The sequence below is a fragment of the Rhamphochromis longiceps genome, linkage group LG3 (assembly GCF_057381845.1).
Source record: "Rhamphochromis longiceps isolate RC_006_pf linkage group LG3, R_longiceps_female_GT1.1, whole genome shotgun sequence".
Taxonomy (NCBI): Eukaryota; Metazoa; Chordata; class Actinopteri; order Cichliformes; family Cichlidae; genus Rhamphochromis; species Rhamphochromis longiceps.
In genome coordinates this window covers 24,212,104-24,226,860 of record NC_140559.1, presented here as the reverse complement: position 1 = coordinate 24,226,860, position 14,757 = coordinate 24,212,104, and the positions used below count along the sequence as shown (strand labels likewise).

Sequence of the window (14,757 nt, the reverse complement as noted above, 5' to 3'; positions counted from 1 at the left end):
GCCTCCCTGAGCCTGGTTCTGCTGGAGGTTTCTTCCTGTCAAAAAGAGAGTTTTTCCTTCCCAAGTGCTTGATCATTGGAGATTGTTTTATTGCTGGAGTTTTCTCTCATATTGTAGGGTCCTTATCTTAGAATACAGGATGGTTTGAGATGACTCTTGTTGTGATTTGGTGCTATATAATGAAACAGAGTGTAATTAAGTACAATCATTGACCAGGTTTAATGAAGTAATTAATTTGGTAATCTTGGGAGGGTCAAATGCACTTACTAACAGTGTTGGTCAAGTTACTTGAAAAAAGTAATCAGTAACTAATTTCTGATTACCTCCCCAAAAAAGTAATCCCGTTACTTTACTGATTACTTATTTTCAAAAGTAATTAATTACTTAGTTACTTTTTAAAAACATGATTTACAACCTGAAGAGGTGATAAAGCAATAGATCTTTCAGCCCAATTCTACTGTTTCTGCATAATCCATCATACAAAATGTAATCAAATGGAAAAGTCTCTTTTTAAAACTTGTTTTATTAGTTTTAATCTTTTAACTTTATGCATCAAGCAAAAATTTAATTATATGCAACATTCTGACTTGAATAAATTAGTTTAACATTTAAACCTATTTTCTGCACATTCCAGCACATAAAATAAAATATTTTTTGTGTTTACACTCAGTCTTTCAAATAGATGCAAGTAAAACACAGCAGACAATAAATAAAGTCAAAGACTCAGCGGTCCTGTTGCTCTATTTTCACCTGTAAAGCAGGAGTGGGGTAGGCGGAGGTTTACCCTGGTGCAGGTGAGCCGCAGAGGTCAGTGGAAGAATCCGCGAGTTTCTCTGTGAGTTTCCCATTACATGGTAGCGCACTCGGTGCTTGCTTGGAAGTTTAGGGGTTTTTTTCACTGTAAAAAGAAGTTTTTCTTCCCACGCACAACGGACACTAAAGTTTTTGTCACTTTTTATGGAATCAAACTTAAAGTAATTTCAGTACTTCCACACTTTAAACGCTGCACGCTCATACTCTCTCCCACAATCGATATATTATCCATTGTTGCTCTGTACACAGCTGTTGCCACAAACGTCGCACTCGCTTACATCACTGTCATGAGACATTCTCGCAAAAAAATCACGGTTTTAGTAACGCAGTAACGCAGCGTTCCTACGGGAAAGTAACGGTAATCTAATTACCGTTTTTGCAATAGTAATCCCTTACTTTACTCATTACTTGAAAAAAGTAATCGGATTACAGTAACGCGTTACTGCCCATCTCTGCTTACTAAATATTAAAAATCTACTTTTCTTAACTCTCCACCTATATTTTTGGCCAAAATAAAAATTATTTCTGAACAAAGCCACAAAACCCAACAGCTGTGAGTAAAATGCAGTTTGTCACTTTATGTCTGTAGACAGGAGAGTCTGGAACTGGGAACTCATCTATTCTCCCTCAGAGCCTCTTCTTCTTCATGTCCGCCAGTTGTCATGTCAGCCATCTTTGACACAAAAAAGTAAACAGACCACATCGCCTCCATCTCTTTAAGTCTTCCATCTGCTCAACAACGTGACATGAATATTCACACAGAACATTCGTGACAAAAGGTGCTGATTAACCAGCCGGTGTGAAGTGTCTGAGTATGAAACTAACTGGGAGGAGAAAGAAATGGATGGAATAATATAATTGGTTTGATTTTATTAATGCCTTTAGAGAAAAACCTCTGTGTTGGTTTATTGTTGAGTATTTCATGGATATCACCATTTTAACTGTTGACCTATTTTATTTTGAAATATTACACAAATGCTATAAAAACTAAAAACTAAACTATAATTATGTTCACTCCAGTATGTTTGTAGGCTGATTTTTGTGTCTCGTTTCTAATAATATTTCTATTATTCCAAGTGTTTTACAGAAAAAAATAGGAGAAAAAAAATCTAAGATTTGATTAAAAACATAAAAATAAAACTGAAACAGGCAAACGGGACAAAACATAAAACCAACATGGCCACATGTTAAATGTTCATGAACCACAGGCGCTAAAGAAAACACTGGCAAGTACCACCAAAAGTCTTTGAAGTCAAAATGTCTGCTTTTCAGGTTTGAAATCACAGAGTCCCTGTTTTTCATGAAGCATATGCAGTGTTTGAGATCATGAATGGAACTTTACAAAAAGGACTAGTTTTGCAAAACCTTGTGCCATGATTGCGAAAGCCCCAGCGAGTCGATTGCAGATTGTCTTTGATTGTGTTTGAATCTGTGTGACTGTGATTTGAAGCTAAACAGTGACCTAGAAAGGTCCATAAAACGAGTAACTGCAGTCTAGACACAAAAAAGTTCAAGAACTTCCTCCAGCAGTTCTTTAAATTATGACAGGGTTGCTCTAGTCTCACAAGAGGGACTGAATGTATTAAAAGAATATGCAGAAACTTCAGCAAAACTTCCCGTGAACACAGGATGTATTTATTCAGCATTAATGTCAGTTTGAGTTTTTGTGCACAGTCCAACAAACAACACAAACTAATAGCAGTAAAATATACCTGCAGTATTCTGAACTGCAGTATTCTGCCTTTCACTTGTAAACAAATTTAAGACAAAACATCGAAGAAGAAACAAAGTAACTCATTGGTTCAGACCAGGTGCTGTCTTCATCTAAAAGCATCCCTGGTGTCACATTAAAATTCTATACATAAACTTTTCATCCTCATAGTCGACTAATGGGAAAGTGCTTCTTCACAAAAACATAATAACAGCATAGAATATAGTAAAACATAAACTATCAGGCGAAGATTTGACTGGAGTGAAAAACATAGCAAATGGCAAAATTTAGACTAAGATTATTCTGTTTTTCAGTTTCGTTGAACATTCCTCGGTGGATTAATGAGATCCACCGGGTGACCATACATGTGAAATGTAGCACACAACACAGTAATGTATTCTTCTTAGGCTAACAGTGAGGACATCACAACAAAAGATAGATCCACAGTTTGCGGTTCAGGCTGGGTCCAGGAGAAGATCGTCATTCAGATACCCCGGTATTGATGAATACAGCTCTTGCTTCTTCTCTGCTTCCTCTTCTGTCTCCGTGGTGATGAGTTTGGCTGTCTTTGGGTCTGCAATGATGTCCTTGGAGACCAGAGAAGTCTTCTTCCCTTCCAACCAGTAAGTAACCATGTCACCTTTACCCTGAAGAAATTAATCCAGAGTGTTAACTGGGCAGCTCCCAGTTTTACCTTAACTGGACTCCAATGGGAGTGTACAGCTCACCTTGACCTGAAGTGTTCCTCTGCACTCCAACACGTAGCCACCAATCTCTTCCAGTAGGTAAAAGACACTGGAGCTGCACTGGATCTTCAGGGCTGGAAAAATGGAACATACCAGCTTGTTTCACCCCAAGAAGAAGAAAGTTAAGTCTGTGTCCAGTAACCAGCATTTGTTCCAGTAATAATTAGTCATACTCTTATTAGGTCCTGCAGTCTTACCAACGCTTGTTGACTCCATCCTCGATGCTGTGTTCACTGTATCTCCAAACAGGCAGTAACGAGGCATCTTTGTCCCAACCACCCCTGCCACCACTGGACCTAAAAGGACTCAGAAGAGTCACGGGTGGAAAAATGATTTAACAAAAATTTTTTATTACAGTGGCTTAGTAGCTTGTATACCGGAGTGTATCCCAGCTCGTATCTGCAGCTGAGTGTTGGGTTTATGGGGGATCCTGAAGGTGCGACAGACGCCCACCAGATCCAGAGCCATGCTGGCGATCTCTGAGGCATGGAGTATCCCGTTCTCCTGTGGAACACCAGAGACCACCATATCTACACAGAAACAAACAAACAAAAAACAACAATCAAGTAAAAAGATTTCACAGGACACTATAGAGTCTTGTGAAAAACCAAGTACACCTTTATTGCTTCCATTTATGAGCAAGTGGGTAAGACGGAGCCAGATGCTGCTAACATAAGAGAGCAACATCCCAGGTCAGTTTTGAGAGAAATTAACAAAACCGAAAGAGTTACATCTTTGACTCTACCGGCTTCAGTTAGCATTTTAAATCTTTTAGTTCATGGCAGTACAATTAGAAAAAAGACCAAACAAGTGTGGCTTGTTTGGAAAGGCTGCCCGGAAATGAGCTATATATTTATATAGCTATATATTACCATGTGTGTCACTCACATGCGTCTCCGATGGTTTCTACCTTGTAGACATCGTAATTGTCAATGATGTCATCGAAAGTTGTGTAGAGCTTGTTAAGGAAGTCCACGACCTGGTAAGGAGTGCTGCTGCTGGACAGCTGGGTGAAGCCCACTATATCACTACACAAACACACACATACCATCCTTTATTATGGTGGCTGTAAAAATATAGAAAAGTAGAATAGAATCCATAGAAATTTATTTAGCTCATGTGGTTGCTACAAACCAGCATTATTAGCCTCATCTGACTAAAGACCCCAAGGTTTTCAACTCTAGTCTATCTTTACCTGAAGTAGATGGTAGCACTGACATAGCTCTGAGCTTGGGAAGGTTTTCCCTGACGGAGGTCATCAGCAACCTGTTTGGGAAGCATACCTGAACCACAAACATACAAATGTCAGTAAAAGGCGAGTTTTAACTGGTCAGAGATATAGAGAATTGTATAATCTGCATACAAATAAATGTTTTCTGGATGAAAATGTGTGTAATAAATGTGAAACAGAATCATCCTACTAACCTAGTAACACATTAGTATGTGTGTGTGTTTGTGGGTCATACTGTATAGCAGCCTATCAGTTTTCTGTTTCTCATGCATCAGATCCTGAGTCCGCTCAGCCACCAACACCTCCAGATGTTTGCTGTATTTCTCCATCTGAAACAGAGACAAAAGAAAAAAGCTTTACATATACAGTATATAGCATTGATGTAATTTAACATATGATATTACATGAGAACATGGTACAGTGCACAGTTTGTTACTATAGTAATAACATATAATGATTATTGGACTGTCCACTGTATTGACAGAGTTTGTTTTTACCAGGTTCATCATCATGTCCACTGGGCTGGTTTTGATGGGGTTAATTCGATGCACAAACTTCTTGATCTGTTCAAAGGTAGGTCTGTGGGTAGGGTTATGAGAGCGACATCGCCGAATCAGCTACGGAAACACAGGTGGGTCAAAAGAGCAGAACAGCTGAGATGGAATATTCAGTCATCGAGGATCATTCAAAGAAGAAAACATAATTTAAACAAAACATCAACTAGTTCAAGTATACACGACCACAAATGCAAGGAACACCTGACAGCTGTCAGCTACAGACATCCTTCACCCAGTCAAAACATTAACTTGACTGTTCTTCAGAAGTCCAAATCACTCGTTTCAGGTGAAAGTAAATTTAGTGTTTAACTTGGAAAGCAAGGTTTTAGAGTATAAAGGAGTAGTGTAGAGGCACAGAATCCATGATGTTTTAAGTCTGATGTGACGTTTCTGCATTCTGTGATAATTTGGGGTACTTTATCATCTCCTGGTCTTGGTGGTGGTTCATCCACGTGTTTTATCAAAGTCAGCACAGCCCTCTACCAGGAGATTTTAGAACTCTTCATGCTTCAGTTTGGTGACGATATTTATGTACATGCAGATTCCCTCCTCCGAGAGGACTTAACACTTCCACTACTAAGTAGTTAATAAATTGTTTGGTGGTGCCAGAACTACTACCAAACAGTTTGCTAACCATTTTATGACTATGCTTATTTGGGGAGCTAACTCACCTAACCTCAACCTGACAGATTCTACAGCTCGCTGAGAGAAGGAAGATGAGGAAGTTGAAGCTGAGGTGCCACAAGCTGATCACCTTCATGGTACGAATACTGTAATTATTGATGCAGTAATTTGTGTTAAAAGAACTATAACTAAGTTCTGAGTATATAAATGAACACATTTTTTCCTACAAAAGTATGCTTATAACAACCTAGCATACGAACACTATAAATTTTTATTTATTTTATTAATGATAGCACATTTCATACAGCCTGCTTTCAACCATTTCATAACAGTCAGTTTAAAGGGAATGACATACCTCTACATAGTCAGCGGGACAGGGGCAGGTGTTGTCAGCTTTACTGGAGATCAATTCAGGAAGAGGAGGACACCAGGAACACTCGAGGTTTGACTCCTCTGCCTGTAAACCAAAGCATTTTACGAATTTTACTGAGGGAGACCATGAAAGCAGCACAGTTACAGTGAAGGGAAAGGACACTCAGACTGACTTACAGGGACCGGATCACTGCGAGTTGCAATCTCCAGCAGGATGATGGAATAACTGGGAAATTTACATACAGAGAGTATCAACTGATCTATATTTATTTATCACATTGTGGAGACTGAGCTAAAACTACAGTTTTGCTTTGGTTTAGGGTAAAGGTGAGGGAGGCAGATGGAAGTCTTCGGGGAACTGAGGTGAGTAAGTGAAGGAAATTTAAAGTTAACTCTGTGACCTGAACACATCTCCTGCTAGCGTTGGCTCCGTGTTAGAGTCCTGAAACTCAGGCGGCAAGTACACTTCCAAGAGCCTCTGCTGATAGGTGGAAAGAGGCTCCGCCCCATCGCCCGTGCGGTAGGTTCCCAGACCGTAATCTAATTGGAGATTATATGTAAATAAAAACAATTGTAGATATATAATCAAAAATTTTGCTGCATTCTAGATTATTTTTCAGATCTATTTTAGGATGACAAAAATTAGGTTTAATTAAAATGACAATAAAAAACGGAGATTAGAACAATTCAGAAAGAGATTTCAGTTATAGAAAATGATCTTCACTAAATTAGGAATAAAGCAAACGTTCACTTTCAAAGCTAGTTTATATCTGGTAAGTTTAACAAGTATTTACTGGGTTTTTTTTATTTACACGTATAGTTTTAATACTTTTAGGAACATTCTTTCTGCACGCTCAGATCACCTGTTATTTTGCAGACCCAGCGGTCGTCTAAGACACAGTTTAGAGAATTCAGTCGGCCGTGACAGATCTTATGTTGGTGCAGGTACGACATCCCTCTGGCGATGTCTGTGGCGAAGGAAAACCTGGCAGGCACAAACAGTCATGCATCTAAACAGACCTTATGAGAACCCCAAATGAATTGGAAATGTGTGTGACCAATTAACTTACAAAGACAAACACTTTATGTGTAGTCGCATTATGCCTTAATTACCTCAAGATGTCATTGTACCATAAGCAAGAGTCTGTGTGATTATCTGAGTACCTGAATCCCCAGTTAAGTGGGATCTCCTCGTTAAGAAGGACATCGTTAAGGCTTCCTTTTGGGCAGTACTCTGTCACTATGGCAACATTTGGCACCTCAACACAGCCACCGATAAACTTACACAGGTTGGGGTGATCAAGCTCCCTGGAGACAAACATAAAGACAGAAAGTCAGACTAACATGCTGTGTATTTGCAGTATGAAGGGGATAGGTTTGTATTTGCATCTTACCTGACTTGCTTGACTTCCTGTCTGATGGTTTTGGACAGAGAGAACGTCTTTGTGTGAATCCTTTTGATAGCCACGGTGCGCCCATCACTGGAAAACAAAGTGGCTTTTAACATACATTTCCAAATAATATACCAGGAAGCTGGAGACATTTCTATTGGCGATAGGTATGGATGGTGCTATAACCAGTGTGTGACACAGAAGTGGCAAAGGACAACTTGTGGCTTTGACAAACAAAAATCTTGACCTCTGGGAATCAGGAAAAGATACTTGAAACTGGCCCTGGTGGCCTATCAAAGTATCCGAAATAGCACAGTACAGTTTTATATAAAGACAGACAGACAGGCGGTTATCAGGGGTGCAACAATACTTGTATCGGTATTGAACCGTTCGATACAGTGCTTTCGGTTCGGTACGCATATGTATCGAACAATACAAAAGTTTTAATTTGTTTTATCAAATTTAATCGAGCGCAGATCCACTGAGCGGAGCGCAAGCTAGTGAGACAGAAGCTAACCTCGTTGCAACATAGCAACTGCCTCAACGCTACCCGAAATTGAGCCTCCCCCACCTTCATTCGGATCTGGCGTTTGGAACTATTTTGGTTTTCATGTGAAGCATGACCCTGATGGACAAAAGTAAAACAGTATGTCGGATGTGCCACGCAATGCTCAATTGGTGGGAGCTAGTGTGTTAGCGCACTTAGCTTGTTAACGTGTTGACGCCGTCCAGCCCCACACACGGGGCGATCCGTGGTAACTTGTTAACGGAGATTTGCCGTGTTGTGGCGTTAATGTCATTTTAACGAGTTTAAAGCTGACAGCACTGGTGGGAACACAACGAATATGACTGCACATTTACGCCGACATCATCCTATTGCAAAGACAAGTGGAAGCAGACAAAAAAAACAACAAGCACGCATGCTACAAACTTTACCCGAGTCATTTAGACAGCCGTTAGCACATGATTCTCCTTATGGAGACCTGATATGTTTAATATGCTGCTGAGAATATAGCCCAGAAGAAGCGTATAGTATAGCTTTTATTTTGGAAAGAGCCATTTCTCTGTAATAAACTCTCTTTTCCAAAGATGAGTGATTTCTTGATCAGACAGATTTATTTATTTTTATTATTTTGTTGTTTCAGCAACATTAAATTTAAAAACGGTACTTTTGAGGTAAAATATATATTTATAATTTTATTAAATGACAAATTAAAAAGGCATGAACATTTTTTTGTATCGAAAAAATATCGAACCGTGACACCAAAGTATCAAACCGAACCGTGAATTTTGTGTATCGTTGCACCCCTAGTGGTTACATAGGTAGGCGTACTATATGCCAGTGCAGGTGAACATTGTTTTTCGGGTTCCCAGTTGTCCTGTACAGGTGCTTAGCGCTGATACACAGCTAGTATGACTGTCATTGTTCCCCACTGGTACACTCATTATGCTGCCCATGGTCATGTGCCCCTCTTGATCTGCAGAGAAAAACAGAGTTAAGTTTTAGATTTCCTTCATGTACATAAAATGTATACAAATTTACAGATGTGGGTCCATTTCAAATCATTCTAAATCAGTGCTGTTAATTAAGTTTTTTTGTGGTGCTTTGTGTCCTGCTCTGAACTGTAATGTTTTAGATCTGGTTCATACTCTTTTTGCAGTAATATCTCTCTTGTGCAGCTTTTAGGCAATTCCAGCATACACTCAGAGCCTTTCAGTACTTACTAAGCTACTCTCAGAGTTTTATGTAGACTGTTAAAAGGACCTTGTTTTATTGTAGAGAAGTCGATGATCCAGCTTTCGTCCCACAACATTTTCTGTTTCTGGTACCTTAGCCACTACAAGAGACAAATTTATTTATTTATTTTTAACTGGCAGACTTTTTTTGAGCATATGTGTGTTGTTGTGTGAGTCCTTACCACAGCAGTCATTATGAAGGAGAGGCAGAGCAGACTGAGTGGCAGACCGATGGCAATCTTCGTGGAAGGGGACATAGGGCATTCACCACAGTCAGCTGGACAGGTGGAACAAAACTCCGCCTCCTCACAGACACCATCACCACAGACTTCAAGGGTGAAATTTAAAGATGAAATTGTGACTTATTTACTTTTTTATGGCAACACTATGTTTGGGGTTGACTGACTGCTGGAACCTTATGACATCTTTGCTGCTGGGTTATCAGTATAATCTCTGTCATCAGTGGCCAGAAAATGTTCACATAACAATGACAATATGATCTAATACAGAAGCTTTTGTGCACTCCTTGTTGCACTTCTTATAGTCAAGTCAGGATTTTGAGAGGGGAAAAACATACCCAAAAGCAGGCAACACGGTGGTTTTGGCCTCCAGGGCAACCTGCATGGTACCGACCCGAATGTGAGCGATGAGTGAGTTTAAGCCAGGATGAAACAGAACCACCTACAAATCAACATGTTAGATTAACTGGCTGTAGACAAAACATCAGCAAAGAATCAGAATGTGAGTATTTAATAGTAACTGAGTGTAGCATCTGCATGCAATTATATTATTTTGTCATTGGGACAGTTATTGACCGTGGCTGCTGGGTCTCTGGGGTCCTCTCAGCCTGGTTGGGGGGCTCCTTTGCCTCCCTCCTGCTGTGTGCCCAGCCCGGAGGCTGCGGTCTGTGACCGGCTCCCGGTGCAGACGGCTCTCTGTTATAATGTTTCCTCACTTGGCTCATGCGAGCCCAGCCCAATTTTTACTCTTTAAGTGTGCGCGTGTGTGTATGTGTGTGTGGGTGGGGGTGGGGGGATATATGTGTATTGAGAGTGTGGGGAGTGAGTTGGAGGGTGGGCTGGGCTGCTTTTAACTATGTAAAGCACTTTGTGCTACATTTTTTCTGTATGAAAAGTGCTTTATAAATAAAGATTGATTGATGATTGATTGATTATAATATTGTAGTATTGCCCTACTTTGAATGAAATAGGTTTGTCTGTACAGAAGCATATGTTACATCTTTTTTCTGCTTAATGTTCTGTATTTAAAGAAACTTGGGCTCCACTTGGGCTCCAGTCACCAGTACAAAAGGCTTCATTTCTGAAGAGACTAGGTCCTAGACTTGAAATAACAGTCAAACCAGAAATTTTGAAAACTGTAAAAGATGCTTTTTGGACAGCTTCCTCTTTTGCAGAAACAATGTAGGGTGTAAATACTAGAATTAAGGAAGAAGAACACTGTCTGTATAAAACAATGGAATAAAAAAGAATAGCAAAATACAGAATTATTCATTCACTTGAAATGACAGCACGAGGGAAAAGGTTAATTTTTCAATGGCTCTGGCTCTAGTGATCCAGTGATTCACTCTTTGTGCTTAAACCAGACAGTTATCATTCCTGCTAAGTTATGCATCAACCTAAATTGCTAAATGCAACCAATGAGATGACCTGTAGGTCCAGTAAGTGTATTAGTATGTTCCTAAAATGTTAGTTTTCCTATTTTAAGTTTTTGTTTCATTGAGAAACTGCTGTACTTTTGAAGACCTCAGTGACCTCATTGCTGGATATGCCCAATCGTGTGTTGTGTATGGATTAATGTAAACTATTTTAAACAATTATTTAGGCTTAATGTTCACTATTACACTTCCATCCAGCCATTTTCTACCGATTATCCAGGTTAGGGTTGTGGGGGCAGCAGTCTGAGCAGAAAAGCCCAGGTTTCCTTCACCACCTCCTCTAGTTTATCCAGAGGGGACACCGAGTTGTTCCCAAGCCATTTGTGAGATATAATCTCTTGAGCAAATCCAGGATCTGCCCTGGTGCCTCCTCCTGATAGGACATAACTGGAATACCTCACCTACGAGGCATCCAGGGGGCATCAACTGGGTGAACTGGCTCCTTCCAATGTGGCTCTACTCTTATTCTCTGAATTAATTGACCTAAATCCATTTAATCAGTGGTGGAGTTATATTTATTTTTGAAGAGGAACTATGTGAGATATGGACTTATTAAGATAAACTGGCATGTGTGTTACCTTCGCGGTCCAGTTGGTCTGGGTCATCTTCCCAGAGGTCGAGACGGTATGTGTGAAGATTTTTCCATCATCAGGAATCCAGGGGCCACAAATGCTCTCTGTTGTCTGTTAGTGAGGAAAAAACAGAAAACTTTATTTTTATGAGAGAGCTTTTTATCTGTTTACTTATCTGTCAGACATTACATAGATGGACTACATCTAGAAAGTAGATCTGGGAAAAGTAAACGGATCCTAAGGTGTCTTAGACCTGCAGTTTCTCACCACTAAGGGGTGACTACTTTGGGTAGAAAATAAGTGAATATGTCAAGAAGTCTAATAGAAAATGATCCCACTGCTTATGTAATCTGTGACCTCATAAAACACTAGTCTGGTTTATTTATGGCCTCTGTTGCGAGTTTAAAGTTTAACTGAAATCAGCATAATTTAGTAAATTATGGTCCCAATTTTGAGTTAAACTGTGTAAACAGTTTAAGTTTTGGAGCTGACCAACCTTGGGATTAACCTGTATCTCCATAATACTCTATTGTGTGAGGATTGGTGACAAAATTTGCCAAACTACGTTTTGCAACTGGATTTTGGAGTTCTCTGTGGATTGTGTTACAGAGAGGAGTGATGAAGACAAGAAGAAGCAGTGCACCATGTATCCCAGCGGGCAGGAGTGGATGTTAGCGTGGTGAATGCAGCAGTTCTCGCCATTTGCATCTTTCCAGTTGGCCGGACATTCGTGATGTTCACAGAACCTCCGAGCTGATTCAGCGTCTTCTATGTCACTGAACACACAGACAAAGCAGACCAGTTTATCTAGTTTATTTTGTTCAGTCTAAAATTATTCTGCTTTATACCCAGTTTAACCAGTTTACCTTTGAGTGAAGACGCGGTTTTGGACGGCCCAGTGGTAGAAAGAGTCCTGGGCGGTCACCGAGTATATGACACTGAATACCTCACCACTCTTTATCAACTCTGGAGGACGAAGAACCCAAGCCATCTCCAGACCTGGACAAGAGCCACAGGATAATAGACAGACAGAGATTTTAGACTGCAATCTTTAAAATAAATAATTTCAGCCTTCACTGGGGAGCTGTAATACTTGTTATTTAATCTCGAGACCAACCAAAATCTCTCTTCAAGACCTACGGTTAATGATTGTATTGTAACTGCCGTCTGTTTTCTCACCTCCACAGTCGATCATGTTGTACTCGTTGGGCCTGTCCAGAGGCCAACAGTCGTACTCGCTGTTGTCCAAATCGTGCCAGCAAAACACCAGACCAACACCACAAACAGACACCTGGAAACCACATGACACGTGTTCAATGACCAAAATTACACCACAAATAAAAAAGGAAAAAGCATCCAGAGAATCATCCGAGGTGCTCACATGATTAAAAACTATGGACCTGAGCTCGTTCCTTTGAATTTAAATATATTAAACTTTAGGCCTGTAAAAAAAAGGTGTTTCATATATGATGTCTTACCCAGAACAGAAACCAAAGTCTTTGTTGTTTCTTCATACTGTTGCTGTTGAAAGACAGACAGGTGGACAGGATGGAGACAGGTAGGAAGACTGACTGAGAGTCTCGGACATCTGCAGCTTCTGAGCTGCTCGCTCGCTGTGGAGTCAGAGCTGATGGAGCGGTGGTAGGTAGAGCGAGGCAGGAGACACTAGAGAGAGAGAGAGATTGGATTCCGTATTTCTCCCGTGCGCTGTCAAAGCTGAATTCAATGTTTTACCTAGAGATGGCTACACTTCACTGCCCTCTGGTGGTGGCTGCTGTTACTGCACTGATCTTTAAACATTTACTATTAGCTCAGTTGAGTTTTTCCCTCTCTACATTTTTAATTCTCTACCGATAAAGGCTTTAAAGAATTAAGAAATATTGTATTGTTATTCACTATGCAAACCCAGTTTTCTATGTGTGGTCTTTTGGAGTTTTTTAGATATTTTTTTTTATATTTAAAAGGCAAATTCTTTTTCAAACTTCTTGCAGGTTTTTTTTAAAGAGTCAATATGAGCTGACTTCACTTGCTTTATTTACTTTGTAATGATGGATTAAAGCAAAAAAACCAAAAAAAAACAAAACAAAACAAAACAAAACAAAAAACTTGTCAGTTACAGTTTAACCCTGTAAGGCAGCGGTGTCAAACATTTAGCCCACAGGAAGTAAACCAGCCCGCTGGATGGATCTTTTGAACTGTTAAGATATTGTGACAGACTTTACCCATGATCTGCTGCACCACACTGCAGGGATCTGTGCTGATGGCTCTCCTTGGGTTGTTCCCAGTACTGAATGTGGAAAAAGTCAGACATATTGATGACTTTGCATTTGATTTTAGATTGTAGGAAATATTTAAAGATGCTTTTCACAAACCAACCAAGATGTTTGCATAAAGGTTATCTCAGTTTTTTTTTTTTTACTGGTCTAGCCGAAAGCAGACCAAGACTGGTCTGTATGCAGCTGATGGTCCACCCCCTTGGTTGAAGGTTTATGACTTATTGTTAGTGTTCAGGATGTTACTCTAAAAAATTAATGCTACATTCCTTTCCTTATGTAATTACTCAATAGTTTTCCCACTCTTGTCCATTTGAGCAATACAAATTAAAGTGTCCTTATGTCTACTCCAAAGAGGTTACAGACCTCTGTGTCCTACCTGTACACAAGCTGAAATCTGCTGATTGTAGCACTAAATAGCTTTTTTTCTTTCTATCTGCTCATCATACAGACAACTGAGGAAACTTTGTAACATACATAACGGCATATTTGTAGCTAATGTAATTACCAATGTTAACACACACACACACACACACACACACACACACACACACACACACACACACACACACACACACACACACACACACACACACACACATATAAAGCTGGCTGTATCTCTGGTATTTTAGGTTCTTATATAACTCACAGATTTTACAAAGACTGCAATCTCCAAAGGAAAACATCAAATCAGCCAGCTCCTGACAGCTGTGCCAGCTAATTGTAAACATGAACCACATCCTTAATTATCACTAATGAGGTCATTTAACTTCAAATATAACTATTATAAAATTGCCATACTTTCACTGAGTTATCCCTTTGTTTTTATTTATCCATGAACACATATACGAGGGTCATAAACTGCAAACTATATATTCTTATCAGAATTTAAACATCTATGTTAATATCTTAAATATTTCTATAGAGTAACACAGTGTCAACCGTATTTTATTTATTCCATATTGCCTAAATTATTTTTACAGCAGTTAAAATGTTGATGACAAAATAACACTGTTATTATTGTTCTTGTTGTTATTACTAGTACTACCGTCAAT

The 14,757-nt window shown here is 39.5% G+C and overlaps 1 protein-coding gene across 1 annotated transcript; it reads right to left on the bottom strand.

The window, feature by feature from the left end:
- Positions 1-2,415: 2,415 nt before the first annotated feature.
- On the bottom strand, positions 2,416-13,065 carry LOC146673570 (atrial natriuretic peptide receptor 1). Its single transcript, XM_085390254.1, has 23 exons — positions 12,908-13,065; positions 12,609-12,720; positions 12,296-12,428; positions 12,073-12,205; positions 11,436-11,540; positions 9,763-9,863; positions 9,365-9,512; positions 9,211-9,283; positions 8,779-8,923; positions 7,449-7,535; positions 7,219-7,362; positions 6,918-7,039; positions 6,456-6,594; positions 6,232-6,280; positions 6,038-6,139; positions 4,999-5,118; positions 4,737-4,830; positions 4,466-4,553; positions 4,159-4,298; positions 3,648-3,800; positions 3,468-3,566; positions 3,253-3,344; positions 2,416-3,171 (listed from the first exon to the last, which is right to left on the bottom strand). Exons 1-23 carry the CDS (start codon positions 12,941-12,943, stop codon positions 2,980-2,982), a joined length of 2,607 nt encoding a protein of 868 aa, XP_085246380.1. The 5' UTR covers positions 12,944-13,065; the 3' UTR covers positions 2,416-2,979.
- Between the last annotated feature and the right edge of the window lie 1,692 nt (positions 13,066-14,757).